The 14,060-nt window shown below is 60.3% G+C and overlaps 1 protein-coding gene across 1 annotated transcript; it reads left to right on the forward strand.

Annotated features, from left to right (window-relative positions):
* The first annotated feature begins 416 nt into the window (after positions 1 to 416).
* On the forward strand, positions 417 to 6,555 carry ANKRD33 (ankyrin repeat domain 33). The gene is made up of 5 exons (XM_039514598.1): positions 417 to 708; positions 2,063 to 2,455; positions 2,938 to 3,067; positions 4,226 to 4,366; positions 5,548 to 6,555. The coding sequence occupies exons 2-5, from the start codon at positions 2,162 to 2,164 to the stop codon at positions 6,324 to 6,326; spliced, it is 1,344 nt and encodes a 447-aa protein (XP_039370532.1). The 5' UTR covers positions 417 to 708; positions 2,063 to 2,161; the 3' UTR covers positions 6,327 to 6,555.
* The last annotated feature ends 7,505 nt before the right edge of the window (positions 6,556 to 14,060 follow it).

Here is a 14,060-nt window from a genome sequence, read left to right on the forward strand (position 1 = left end):
AGGAAATGCGACTGCACCCGGGTGTTTCATTTGCAGGTGCGATTGTGCAGATCTCATACTTCCCTGTGCAAGCGACCCATTGTGCATCTGCTCAGCGGTTTGCACGGCACGTGCAAAGAAGGCTCCGAGTCTCCTTCAGCCCCCGGAGCTCTGAGCTGGGTCGCAGTGTCCTGCTCTCAGAGCAAGGTGAGTGTAAAAACACACCAAGGAGAGCGCGGCGGCTCCCAGCACCCCCTTCTCCGGCTAAGGACACCAAATCCCACACACGCCTGCCTGATCCTGCTCAGGGCGGCCAGAGCCGTTTTAAGTAACAGTTTAAATTAAGATGCCTTGGCTGGCTAAGCCCCCAGCAACACGCCAGCTGTCACCACTCGGGAGCCCAGGGCAGAACCTGCTTTCCCTTGGGGAGGGGGAAGAAGGGAAAACTTTCCATATGCCTCAGTGTCCCGGGGAGCGTCTCCGCCCGGCTGGAGCAGCGCTGAAACCCACAGGGCCAGGGACAGAGGTGGAAGAGCTGAGTGTCCCCAGATAAGCCCTGGGAGGGAGAGAAGAGATTTCTCTGTGCCTGGGCCGAGAGGCGAACGCTGGCTCAGTATTTCCAGGGATTTCCAAAGCTTCGCTGAGCCAGAGCAGAGCAGCAGCATCCCCCAGCCTGCAGGGACCGGCGACGGGTGCCTCAGGGAAGGGGCAGGAGACACTAATGGTCAGGTAGGCAGGAAGCTCGTTCCCTCACCCCCCATGAGGGTTTTATTTCCCAGCTAATTCGGGAGCGGTGACCTCCCCTTGCACCTTGTGGCAGGGAGTGGGGTAGGCTAGTGGTGCCCGTGTAAAGAAGTGTGTCCTTCCAGCGGGCTCCAGGGTGGGTGTAGACGGGCGTGATTAGAGCAGGGTCTGCCGTGAGCTGGTCACGCGCAGGGCTGGGGTGCAAGGGAGGGCAGCAGAGAACCAGGGCTGCTCCCAGCCTGCCAGAGAACACTGGACTGCACGGGCCAAGGGGCAGCTCAGCGTCGGCTTCATGTCAGGGCTGTGCTAGCGAGGGGTCCAGGGCCCCCCCACCTCACTAGAGCTCTGGGCATGGGTGCAGCCGGGCTGCAGCGTTCGTGAGTTATCCCGTTACAGACACGCAGAGAAATGCCAGCAGGCTGGGCGCAGGGCCGTCGCACGCTCTGCCTACTTCCCTGGCGGGGCCTGGGGGCTTCGGACCTGGTGGTCTGGAGTCTGCTCCCCTTCCCCAGCAGGGAGGGGACCTGGACCTGGGGATTTAATGTACTCCTTTGCTGGACTTGGCCCCAGCTCTGCCTGGGAATGGGCTTTGCAGCTGCCATGTTCTCCTGTGTGGGGATAGGATGGGGGGGCAGGGAGAACAGGGAGGCGCATGAGCCCCCCGCCCCTTCTCCAGCCTCTGGTTAATTCAAACTGACAAGCAGGTGCTTTCAGAGCTGGACCCGTGGGGCAGCAAAGGGTCTCTGTGCCACTAGCAGCGTACAGGACAGACGCAGGACTTTGGGGGGCAGACAGCAAGCCCCTGGGCTGGGGGCAGCGCCGCCTGCCAGCCGGGTAGTGGCCCAGCGTGCTGGGACCTGGGCACAGCGGCCCTCCCTCCTCGCCCGCCCAGCATGAGAGGAATCTGGGTTAAGAGATGCCAATGAAAGGGGCGGTTGGGGAGGGGCACACAGGTTCCCCCTCTGCCCGTCTGGGTCCCCCCATGGCACGTGGCCCAGAGGCTGGGCGTGGGGTGCCGCTCTGCACCCCCAACGCTCCCGAGCTGCCCCCAGCCCTCGGCGGCTCCCGGGTGATGGTTTTACGGCCAGCTCTGTGCTTGGGCCCCAGCCTCGGTGAGCTGCTCGGGGGTGGGGGTGGGGGGGCTCTAATCCCAGTTTGGTCTCAAGGGCGAATGGAGCCATGTGCCAAGACCAGCCTCGAGCGCCTGTCGGTCCCGCTGCCCTGCGAGCGGCCCGGAGAAGCCAGGGCTCCCCCAGCATCCCCCCAGAGTGACCGGTCCCTGGGCAGGGGAGGGGGCCTGGGCCTGGCCCAGCCTCGCTGACCTAGGCTTGCATTGCAGAGTCATCAGCCAGGGGTGAAGGGCGCCCAGGCTCCTGGCGCAGGGTGGGCAGGTGGTGCCGTGCCAGGCCCTGCTCCCTCTGGATGGGCTGCATGACAGATGACAGCCGTGGAGGAGAGCGTGCTGCAGACCTGGAAGAGCAGCCCGGATGCCTCGGACCCAGAGCTGCTCTACGAGGAGGAGGAGGAGGAGGAGGCAGAGCTCTCTGACACCAGCAGCATCCTCTCCGACGACTCCGTCTACCCCTGCTACGAGCCCGCCCCGGCCGCGGATGGTGGGCAGTCGCTCACCTTCTACCAGTGCTGTGCCAGGAATGACGCCAAGCTGCTGCAGGAGATGCTGGCGCGAGGGGTGAGCCGGGAGGAGGTCACGGAGCTGGATATCAACAGCAGGGTAAGCATTCCCGCGCCGTGGGCACGGAGCCCCTCGGGGGGCAGCCCGGGATGGCAGCTGGACACAGACCGACCCTGCGGCTCCCCCGGCTCCCAGGCCACACTCCGCGCCGTGTCCCTGCTAAGGCAGGAGCCAACCCCGGGTCCTAGCCAGGTGCATCGTGGGAGGGGCAGAAAGGGTTCCCACCACTGGAGGCGGGATACGGGGACTAGACACACCAGTCCGGCCCAGCCTGGAGGCAGGATAGCAGACTGGATGGACCCTTGGGCTGCCCCTCACCTCGAATCCGATTGGGTCTGAGCACCAGAGCCCAGCCCCGTAACTTCTCTTGTGCTACAAACCATTTTCCCATCATGCACTTTGGCAGCACGGGAGAGGGTAGGTGAGGCCCTGCAAGAGGGGCAAGTGCCATGCAGGGTGGGGGTACGGTGGGGAAGACGCTGGTGTTCACTGACACACTGGTTCTGAATGCTCCTCCCCAGAATGGGCTCATGGTGGCCTGCTTCAAGGGCTTTGTGGACATCGTGACCCTGCTGAGCAAATGCCCCTATGTAGACATCAATCACCAGGATAATGACGGGAACACGGCCCTCATGATCGCTGCCCAAGCAGGTAGGAGCTGCGGTGTGCCGGTGCTGGAGCTGCACTCAGGGACTCCCCAGAGTACAGGGGCATGGAGCGCTCACTGAAATTAGTGGGCAAACAGGCAATGTCCAGTTATCCTGCAGCAGTGAGTTCCACAGGTTATTACAAAGGCCTGTTCTCAGCTACCTCAGCGATGGGAGCCTTAACAATAATGTCTCATTTCAAACTTGCTGCCCACTCCCACTCTCACGTTCTTCTCTAGGAGACAGACCAGGTCCCCAAACTAGTCACCCATGACAAATAACCAGAAATAGCTCAATGGCAGGTACTAGAAAACAGCCTCCTTTTTAAGCAGTTTGTCCTCACACAGCTACTCTACACAGACAGGTCATCGCATTTTGCCTGGACACAAAAATGCAACACCCCCTTCGCGCCCCCTCCCACCCCGCCCCCAGCAGAGGAACAAAAACCCCACAGAAACCACGGCTGGCAGGGCCCAAGGGGCCTAAAGAAGTCAGAACATCTGACCCTGCGATCAGGCCTCTTTACAGTAGCAGTTTTTTAACCATTAAGTCATTTAATTCCAAAGTTAAGGTTCCTACAACAATGTCCCCTTGGGCTCAGAGCAGCCCCCGCCTGAGCGGTGCTGTATGGTGGACCAGATCCTGAGCTGGTGTCGACCACTGAAGTCAGTGAAGCTACAGTGATTGACACCGACTGAGGATCTGGCCCGTTACGTTCCACATTTAGGGCCTGATTCGCCTCTCCTGAAGCCAGAATAATTCCACTAACTTCAGCTTGGCTACTCCCAATCTACACCCAGTATGGGGGGAAGAGAAGCAGGATCTTACTAAGGTAAATGGGAGGAAAACATGAGCCAGGTTTCACCCAGCTGTGTTCCCAGCAGTGTAGGAAGCTGCACTCTTGGATTCTTTCCTGGTTTGCCTGCAGAGGGGCTGATGCGTTAACTAAGTTTTTTGCTTTTCATTTCCTAGGATTTTAAGAAGTCAAACACATGCATGATCACTCTGGTTCACCCCCCTGCAAGCACCGCACTGGGGCCTTCCTGGACACCACCCCCGCCACACCACTAACGCACGCAGCCTTCGGCGAGTGGGCGCTAAATACTCATTTCTTGTTATGTTCTGAAATTCTAATGCAGCTTCTCTCTCTCTGCCTGTCAAGGACACGTCACGATAGTTAACTATCTCCTGAACTACTACCCCATGCTGGAGATCGAGAAGAGGGACGTGCGGGGCCTGACAGCGCTCATGAAGGCGGCAGTGCAGGGGCGGAAGGAGTGCGTCACCGCACTGCTCCTGGCAGGTGCGTTGCTTTCTGGATGTCTCAGGGACTTGCTGCGCAAGGGCCGAGCTTAGGGGAAAAGATTTTTGACTCATTTGAAAATCCCAGTGAAGATGAGGCCATTGCAACTTTAACATGTGTTAGCTCAGCCCCCCCGTGGGGTTACGTTGGCCGGCTAACTCATGCCTCGTCTGCCCTAGGATTTACACCTGGCTCAGATAAACCTGTTTCCTAGGCTACATCTTCACAGCCAGAAGGTGTGTTCACATGGATCGCTCTCGCCGTGTGAAATCGGAGTGAGACAAGACGCTGATTTTTACCTCAACGTGGCCAGTCAAGGTTATTCCCAGGGGAGGTGCACAGGGATGACCTCAACTAGCTATTTAGGTGACGTGTATACCAGAGCCCTCCGCGGCCGTGAGTGTCAGAGCCTGGATCAACTGACTCGGGCTCGAGCTACGGGGCTAAATGAACAGTGTAGCTGCTTGGGCTCAGGCTGGAGCCAGGGCTCTGAAACCCACGGCCTGGGGAGGGGCTCGGCGCCGAGCGAGGGCCGCCCCGCTGCTTTTGGAGAGGTACGCGAGTGAGCAAGCTGTGACGTAGGTGGCTTGGTACCAATAGCATGGAAGCCTGGGCCTTGGTTCTGCTCTCCGAATGTGCTGCCCCAGCTTCAGGCCCACGCCAGCGAGCTTACCGCTAACGTGGGCACGTCTACACTCGCTGCAATCACACCTTCGGCTGCAGCGTAGGCGGGCCCACGACCTCTGCCCGGGTGCACAAGGGATGGGTTAGAATCCAAGCCCTGGGGCCCAGCAGCACCTGCTCCTTGTTCTCAGCCGCCCCCTATGCTCATTCAGCGTTCCAGCCGCAGAGCTCAAAGCCCTTCACAAAGCTGGCCCGGCACATTAACCCTAATTTTGCAGATGGGGAAACTGAGGCAGGGTGGTGGCACAACTTGCCCATCGTCGCTCAGCAGGCCAGTGGCCAAGCTGGGAGCAGCGCCCAGCCGAAACAGGGCACTATCCGCCAGACCACACTGCCTCCTTCAATTTTGTTCTAAAAGCCTTTTCCCAGCCACAAAGTCTGTGCTGATGCCGTTTGGAACAGGCCTGCTCTCAGGCCCTGACCCAAGCCTCTCGCAGCTACGCAACCAAGGGGTTCGTTTTTATAACGGGCCCTTTCTTTACCCTCTGTCGTCTCAGGAGCTGACCTGACAGCGGTGGATCCTGTCCGGGGGAAGACCGCCCGGGAGTGGGCAGGTCTGACTGGGCGCTTCGAGACCATTGTGCAGATCCGCAGCATCCTGCAGCGACCCCGAGCCGAGCAGTTCAGTGACCAGTACCGGCCCGAGTGGCCGGCGCTGCCCGAGCTGGTGGCCCAGGCACTGGCCACTAAATCCAGGTGCGAGAGGCTGTTGGAGAAGATCTGCTCCATCTTCAGCATCAGCCTCCCGCATGACCCCGAGGCGGACGGGGTGATGGACCACATGGTCCGGATGACCACGTGCCTGGCCAGCCCCTTTGTGGCTACGGCCTGCCAAACCATCTGCCCCAGGAGCCCCCCCGAGGTGGGCAAGCAGAGGCTGTCGGTGCCGGAGATCCTCGAGGAGTACACGCCGGATCCTGACGCCAAGTCCGAGCCCGACTCATCCTCCTGCCACGGCCAGGCTGTGTCAGAGACCCGCGTCCTGGTCCCGTACCGGAGCCCCTCCGGCATGCTGAGATTCCTCCCCCTGCGGCTACTGCGCAGGAACAGCGTCTTCCCCGGAGCCCACATCCCCAAAATCAAACTGGTCAAGGCCCCCTTCCCCCCAGCCTGCCAGGAGAAGCCGCCGCGGGCGCGGAAAAGCAAGAACCTGCTGGAGCTGCCCAAGTGGAAGTACAAGGAGCTGAAGGAGGAGAAGAAGAGAGCGGCTGAGGCAGAGGAGAACCAGAAGGAGACGACGACGAAAACAAAGACGAGCAAAGGGAAGAAGTCATAGGGGAGGGGGGAGCTCCTAGGACGGCAGCTGGCCATGGGGGTCAGGCCCCAGGGACGCCTCAAGGACACGCTCGCCCTGTCTGCTGCTTGGGGGCTGCCCTGCCCTGAAAGGGCTTTTCACCAAGGGGCAGAGCAGAGCACGGCTGGTGGGCTCAGCGGTGAGAAAGAGACATGGGGAGCTTCAAACCGCATGTGAACGGTCAGCTGAACCCCACCGAGAACCCCCAGCCCCACCCAGTGCCCCGCAGGGCCCTGCCCAGCCCCACCGCCCCCGTTACCCACCCCCGGGGCCCTGCCCAGCCCCACCGCCCCGGTCTGTTACCCACCCCCGGGGCCCTGCCCAGCCCCACCGCCCCCCTCTGTTACCCACCCCCGGCCCTGCCCAGCCCCACCGCCCCGGTCTGTGACCCACCCCCGGGGCCCTGCCCAGCCCCACCGCCCCGTCTGTTACCCACCCCGGGCCCTGCCCAGCCCCACCGCCCCATCTGTTACCCACCCCGGGCCCTGCCCAGCCCCACCGCCCCGTCTGTTACCCACCCCGGCCCTGCCCAGCCCCACCCCCCCCGTCTGTTACTCCACCCCGGCCCTCCCCAGCCCCACCGCCCCCGTCGGTGACCCCCCCCCGGCCCTGCCCAGCCCCCCCGCCCCGGGCTGTGACCCACCCCCGGGGCCCTGCCCAGCCCCACCGCCCCGTCTGTTACCCAGAACCCCAGTGTCCTACCCAGCCCCACCGCCCCGTCTGTTACCCACCCCGGCCCTGCCCAGCCCCACCGCCCCATTACCCACCCCCCAGGCCCTGCCCCGCCCCACCGCCCCGTCTGTTACCCACCCCAGGCCCTGCCCAGCCCCACCGCGCCTGTTACCCACCCCAGGCCCTGCCCAGCCCCACCGCCCCGTCTGTTACCCACCCCCGGGGCCCTGCCCGGCCCCACCGCCCCCGTCTGTTACCCAGAATCCCTTGGGGCCCTTCCCAGTCGCCCCGTTCCCGGTTACCCAGTGCCCAGGGCTGGTGCCCAGAACTAGCACTTTATTTTATGAACGTCCCGGCCTTTAGTCACGGCTCGCTGTGCTGCAGGAACAGCTGCTCCAGCTCACACGTAACGCTCCTGCTGCCCCAGGGCCGGAAATAACTGGGAGCGACAAAACGGGGGTGGAAAAAGGCCAGAGACTTGAACTCATGCGGCGGCCGATGCTTGGCCCAAGGAGGCAGCTGCCCGGGGGCTGGGGGCGTGGGAAGGGCGAGCGAGGGATGGGGGTTCTCATCATTTCCATGACGTTGGCGTGCCGGGACATGGCTGCCGAGGGCGCCCCTCAGTGGTGGAGCTGGCAGCGCCCGGTACAGGGACGTTCTACCAGTCCCGGTGCTGAGCTCCTTTGGGTCCTAGCGCCAGGGAGCTCCCGCTTTGTAACAGAGGAGGGAAACAATCTGGAACATTCCAGAAGGGGGTGAATTTCTGACCCCTCCCCCCTATTGTTTAAGTCCTCATCTGGCTGCGATTTCACGGAACACGAGTGTTTAAATTAAACTAAAAGCGGTTGCCAGGAAATCAGCGTTTATGCATCTACTAACCCCCAGGGCTGATGAGACCTTGAGCTCTTTTCACGACCGTCTTCCGTCCAGGGGCATCCAAGTGCTTGGTGGGTATTAAACTTCCTAACTCCAGCGTCGGCCCCCTGTTACTCACGGAGCCGCAGAGAAGCCAAGTGACCTGCCCACGGTCATACCATCAGTGGCAGAGCTGATACAACCCAGGAGCGCCAGGCCCCCGTCTGTAATCAGGGGACCCCACTCCCCTCCCAGAGCTGGGAACAGCACCCAGGAGTCCCAGCCCCCCTGCTCTAACTGCTAGACCCCACTCCCCTCCTAGAGCTAGGAACAGGACCTGGGAGCTCTGCCTGTCACCTTGTTCTAACCCATAGACCACACTGCCTTCCTACATCTGAAAACAGACCCCAGGAGACCTGGTTCCTCCAGTGCCCTGGGGGATGCTGGGATTCCCATCTGCTGCTTTGGTGAATTAAACATCCCATAAGTGCCAGGGGTGTGAAAAAGCTACCAAGTGAGAGCTCGCTCCGCAGACAGATCTGCACAGCTCCTGGTAGCTCTGGCAAGAGACGGCTCCCGTTCATCTCACCCGCTCCTGGTGCACCTGACAGGCAGAGCCTCATGTCAGCTAGCGTAAAGGACACCTATTGAGCTTAGTTCCCAGAGGCGCTTCACCGTATGGTGGAAATGCAGCCACCTCTGGGGAGCAGCACAGTGCAACAGGTCGAGGCAGGATGACATCACACCCAGTTCAGACTGCAGAGGGCATATAGGGACACAGACTGTCATGCAGCCAGGACAGTCCATAGCCCCCGCGAGGTGCCAGGGCTGCCACGGCTGCTGAGACGGCAGGGCGGGAACAGGACATGGGGTTCGCAGCCTTTTTCTTTCTGAGCCTCCCCAACCCCTCCAACATGCTATAAAACCTCCTGGCCCACCTGTGCAGGGCCATGGCCTGGGGCCCCGCACCACACGGGGCACCGGGAAGCTAAGCCTCTCGTGGCAGGGCTCAGGCTTGGCCTTTCTGCCCAGGGCCCCAGCGAGTCTAACACCGGCGCTGCTCTCCGGTGTATTTTGGCAAACCCCCTGAAACTTGCCCATGGCCTTGTTGAGAACCGCAGCTCTACTGCATCACCCACCCAGGGGTGCTCCTCTGAGGCACCCTTCCCAGGGGTGATACAGCCTGACCCAGCGTAACGTCACCCGGCTACGTTAACCCGGTCAGTGCATTCCTCACGCAGCAGCAGGGGAGGGTCAGCAAGATGGTGCTTAACGGGAGTGCAGCAGCAGCTCCTCTGAGCATCCCGCTGCAGCAGACCCACACGGGTCCCTGCTCCCCACCCCCAGTGCCAACAAGCTCTGGCAGGAACAGCACCTGCGGGGCACTCGCGCTGGCTCCAGCCTCGTGGCACGGCCAGGTTAAGGGAGCGGGGACGTGCTGTGCTTGGCGCATTGTTCCCTACACACAGCACCTGCCATCCAGGCCGGGCCAGGAGTGGAGAGGGGCGGAGGCTCCTGCTATGGGGTCCCGGCTCAGATCAGATGCTGTGTAGTTACCCAGGATTGGACTCTCCCCCAAACGGAGTTCAGTTACAATGAACCAGCAGCCACAGCCTGGGCCGTGAGCAGCCCCAAGAACAGGAGAGGGGTGAGCAAATCAATACTCCACCTCCTGGAGCAGCGCTCAGAGCCCCCCACCCCAGCGGGAGGTGGGCAGTGCTGTCCCAGGATGCCTCCGGTCCCTAGCGTTGCCCAAGCAAGCAAGATTTCTGGTGTGGCCGGCGGGATACATCCTCACCCCTCTGCAGTCTGGATGTAGCTGGTTTAACCCCACTGAGCTGTGGCCTGATGCCAGCACAGGGCTGGAGCTACCCTGGCAGGGCCTCCAAGGAGCCTGGCCTCTCGGGGTCTGAAACAGACACAAACTGGAAGGAACTGGGGGTTTCCCTGCAGGCACCCATGTGACTCACCGGCACTGCCCTGGCCAGCAGCTCTGGGCCCACTCGGACACCTCCCAGAGGTGGGTCTGCTCCTATCTGCAGATCAGGAGACACAGGAACATAGGTGAAGTGTAGGCAGCTCATCCAAAGTCAGAACCCAGGACTCCTGACTCCCCCTGCTCTAATAACCAGACCCCACTCCCCTCCCAGAGCTGGGAACAGAACCCAGGAGTCCTGGCTCCCAGCCCCCTGCTCTGACCCCACTCCCCTCCCAGAGCTGGGAACAGAACCCAGGAGTCCTGGCTCCCAGCCCCCTGCTCTGACCCCACTCCCCTCCCAGAGCTGGGAACAGAACCCAGGAGTCCTGGCTCCCAGCCCCCTGCTCTGACCCCACTCCCCTCCCAGAGCTGGGAACAGAACCCAGGAGTCCTGGCTCCCAGCCCCCTGCTCTGACCCCACTCCCCTCCCAGAGCTGGGAACAGAACCCAGGAGTCCTGGCTCCCAGCCCCCTGCTCTGACCCCCACTCCCCTCCCAGAGCTGGGAACAGAACCCAGGAGTCCTGGCTCCCAGCCCCCTGCTCTGACCCCACTCCCCTCCCAGAGCTGGGAACAGAACCCAGGAGTCCTGGCTGCCAGTTCCCTGCTGGAATCACTAAACACATTGTCTCCTCCCACAACCATTTATGTTGCAATTGAGTCCTGCAGGCCCCGGTCGCATTACACAACATGCCGAAATGCATCCAGTTGGAGCTGCCTAGTCACATCTCATTCCCCAAGCTGCAGGTAAAATACGGCATCTTCACAACTCGCCCGTCTCCGTGCGCACCTGCTGATCCCGCAGCAGGAGCCACTCTCCGTGCTCTGGGACCCTGGAGATGAGCCTGTTGGAACTGAGCGACAGAAGCAACGCCGCAGTAAACGCTTGTCTGTCGTCTAGAGACCCCTAACAAAGCCGGGTTCCTGCACTGTAAACAAAAGGGCCAAAGAACCATTGAGTGGCTCGCGGGACCCTTTGGTCTCAGCCCTCGCGATGGGAGAGCAGGAGAACCGCGGGCCCTGGCTAAACCTCAGCTCCATGCCCAGCGCCCTGCAGCCATTACTGGGACGTTATCTCAGGGCAGGGCAGGGCCGGCGGTTTTCTGTCTGGCCCAGAGACAGCCGGGCAGTGTCCGGGCTGCGGCAAGGCCGTGCGGGGCCTTGCCATCAATTAAAGCCTGTTGCTGCCCTCCCCTTTATACTGGGTGCGTCTCCGAGGTCGTCCCACCCACAGCACACCAGCTCCCAGCCCTTGCTGGGGGAGGGGTAAAAGGCCAGGTGCTCAGAGCACTGTGGGCCTGGATGTATAAAAACCTTTGATTTGGGTGCTGTGCCGGCTGTCTCTGCCCTGAGGCCTTTATACCCTAAGATCCCTGGGGCCCCGTGCCCCGGCTGCTCCTGCCTGCCGCCCCTTGGGGGTTCGGTTGCTGGTTTTGTGTATTGTTGCTGTGTGGATGCTACACAGCTGCTGTGGTCCTCCCCAGAGGTGGCTGCCTGTCAGTGATGGGACAGGGGCATCATGAGGCTCTAACTGAACTTTGGTGCAGCATTTTGGAGGGACGGGCCTATGGACACGGGGAGAGCGGCTCGCGCTGCTCCCCTTCCTCCCTTGGCTAATTCTCAGGTTCCTCCCTGTGTTGTTTCCTTCCTTTGCCAGCTCGCTGGTTCCGCACGCATATGGGCTGGGGGCGGACGGCACATGGAGCAGGCGAATAACTGCTCTGCACGTGCAGCAAGGCACCGCGAGAACAGGAGCCTCTGGGGCATGCGTGGATTTTTGCTGCACAAGTGCTGCCTTTGTAAGAGCCAGAAGGGGAATTTATCGGGCTTTGGAGGGGATTGTAACCGTGAACTGACTCGTGTACGTGTGCATCTCTGCTTTCCACTGCTCCAATGTGTGTCACAGTCCCCATGCTTCCACCAGCAGAGGGAGAGTCTGCAAAAGAGAGGCTGGTTTTGGAGGCAGAGGGTAGCAGAAATCTTGCGCTGAGGCCCTGTCCTGCTGCAGTTTCCAACCTGCCATTGCACGCTCACGATGCTTTCATAGGAACGGTCGTCGTATTTGTGCTTTAGTTTGTGGGCTTCTCCATTGGCAGAGCTGGAGTTGCCGGGCCCCAGCTGCCCAGATGAAGGGTTGTGGTGCAGGGATGGTTCCCTGGAGGGCGCGTGCTGTAGCACAAGCCTCTTGGGTTGTGTTCATGGATCTGAGAATCGATACAATCTTGGGGTTGCAGCCATGGGTTGAGTGCCTGCTCTGGGAGGAGAGTGTGTCGTAGGTGTGTTTTCAATGTGTGTGTTAGAACTAGAACGGTTCAAGCAGGAGATGTCGACAGAACCCAGAAGTCCTGCGCCCAATCTCTGCTGATGTTGGCGACCACTGAAACAAGCAACCCCCCTGGTGCCTTAGTTTCCCCATCTTGTACTGTGGAGATGATTACCTGCAGCATGGGGACTGTGAGGATTAGCTAACGGGTATCTGTGAAGTGCTTTGAGATCTTCAGAGGCATGGCATATTGTCCCACAGTCTTTTGTCGCTGCGGCCTTTTTCTTTGCAATGCCAGAAACCTGCTGTCTCTGTTCCCACGTTCCAAACATCTGTTTCACAAACCTCACCCACTTAAACCCAGCAGGAGCACCTCAGAAGTGTGTCCGGTCTGGCACCTGTTTGTCTCTGCCAGCCACTTCAAAGGAAGCATAAACCCCCGTATCTGTGCAATGCTACGCCGACTGTGTGTCATGGGCTCTGTAGGGCTAATGCCCCATGGAGATTCTCCTTAACTCAGGTGGCAGGGGCCTGTGCTTTCTGTGCAGGATGGTCCGAGCTCTAGGCTCACTACAGCTGTGTCTGAGTGGCCACATCAGCAGCATGATGAGAACTGGGGAGCTCCCAGGTGGCTGGCTCCACGCATGCCTCCGTCCCATCGCAGTACAGCGCTGGACTGTCTGTGGCTGTGGGTCCGATGCCTCCTTTTAATAGTCCTCCAACAAGCAATGAGTTAACGAGCCCCCCACTCGGCCTTTTTAAAAATAACCCAGTGGAGCTAATATAAGAGCCAACCTCCTCTCTTGGGGGGCTGTGTGGAGGGGGTGGCGGCTCCAGCGTCTGGCTGATTAGAACCGGAGTTAAGAATTTCTTCCTAAAGACGCCCAGACTGCGCTGTCCTTTCTCGCTGTCTGAACCTTCCCCCCCCGTTCCCTTTGGGCCTTCTAGCCAGAGCCCCTCAGTTCTGCAGCCCGTCATGGGGAGCTCCCGGGGGCCGCCTGAGCGCTCCAAGTAGAGCAGAACACGCCTGCCATGGGACAGGAGCGATCCCTGGGGCCGCCGAATCCCCAACAGGCCGCTGGGATTTCCGAGCGGGAACAAAGCTAGTTAATGTGATGAGGGAAACGGCTGTGAAGGCGGGCTCCCTGCAGGCCCAGCCTCAGCACAGCAGCTGCCCCCTCGGAATCAGACTGAAACTGTTTATTTCCCATTCCAGGGAGTCAGGCTCCAAAAAATCCCCAACCCCCACCTGCAATGGGACTGAAAGCTCCCCCAAGGGTTAAAATTTGGGCTGTTTGTGTTTCATTGTGGTTTTTTAAACCTGCTGTTTAGGTCACATGTAGGGCTGCCAACCCTCCCGGCTTGGCCAAGAGTCTACTGGGATCGGCATTGATCTCCCGGTAGCTATTGAAAGCAATCCAGGAGATTTTAATAGGTACAATATAATTAATAACATTACATCATGGGGAGGGGGAGAATTTCCCAGAATAGCTTCAGCAATCTGTAAAAATGAGGGGATGGTGGCCAAACAATTGATGCATCAAAGTTTTAGTTATGTGGGTCTAAGTGCAGGATACCTGGGTTCTGTTCCTAGTCCTGTGAGCAATGAAGGTTACTGGGAGGCAGGATGCCTGGGTTCTATTCCCAGCTCTGGGAGTGGCTATAGGAGAGAACTGGGCGCCAGGACCTCATGGCTTGCAGATAAGCATCTTTAACTCAGATTTAATGGTGTGAGCCCAGGACGCTGCTGTGGAGGTCACGTCTCTTCGCTGAAGCTCGGTTTTGTGTCTACATTGGGGCCTGATTGTCCTCTCACTACCGCAGCTTGCTCCACGGAGTTAAGCAGAGCGGCTCTAGGTTCACAGGGGAGTGAGAAAGCGGCGTGGGACCCGGTGACTTCATTACAAAGCAGCATGTGAAGCCAGTCCCCAGGTGCAGCTGGCCCCCTTC

Source organism: Mauremys reevesii, linkage group 25 (assembly GCF_016161935.1).
Source record: "Mauremys reevesii isolate NIE-2019 linkage group 25, ASM1616193v1, whole genome shotgun sequence".
Classification (NCBI taxonomy): Eukaryota; Metazoa; Chordata; order Testudines; family Geoemydidae; genus Mauremys; species Mauremys reevesii.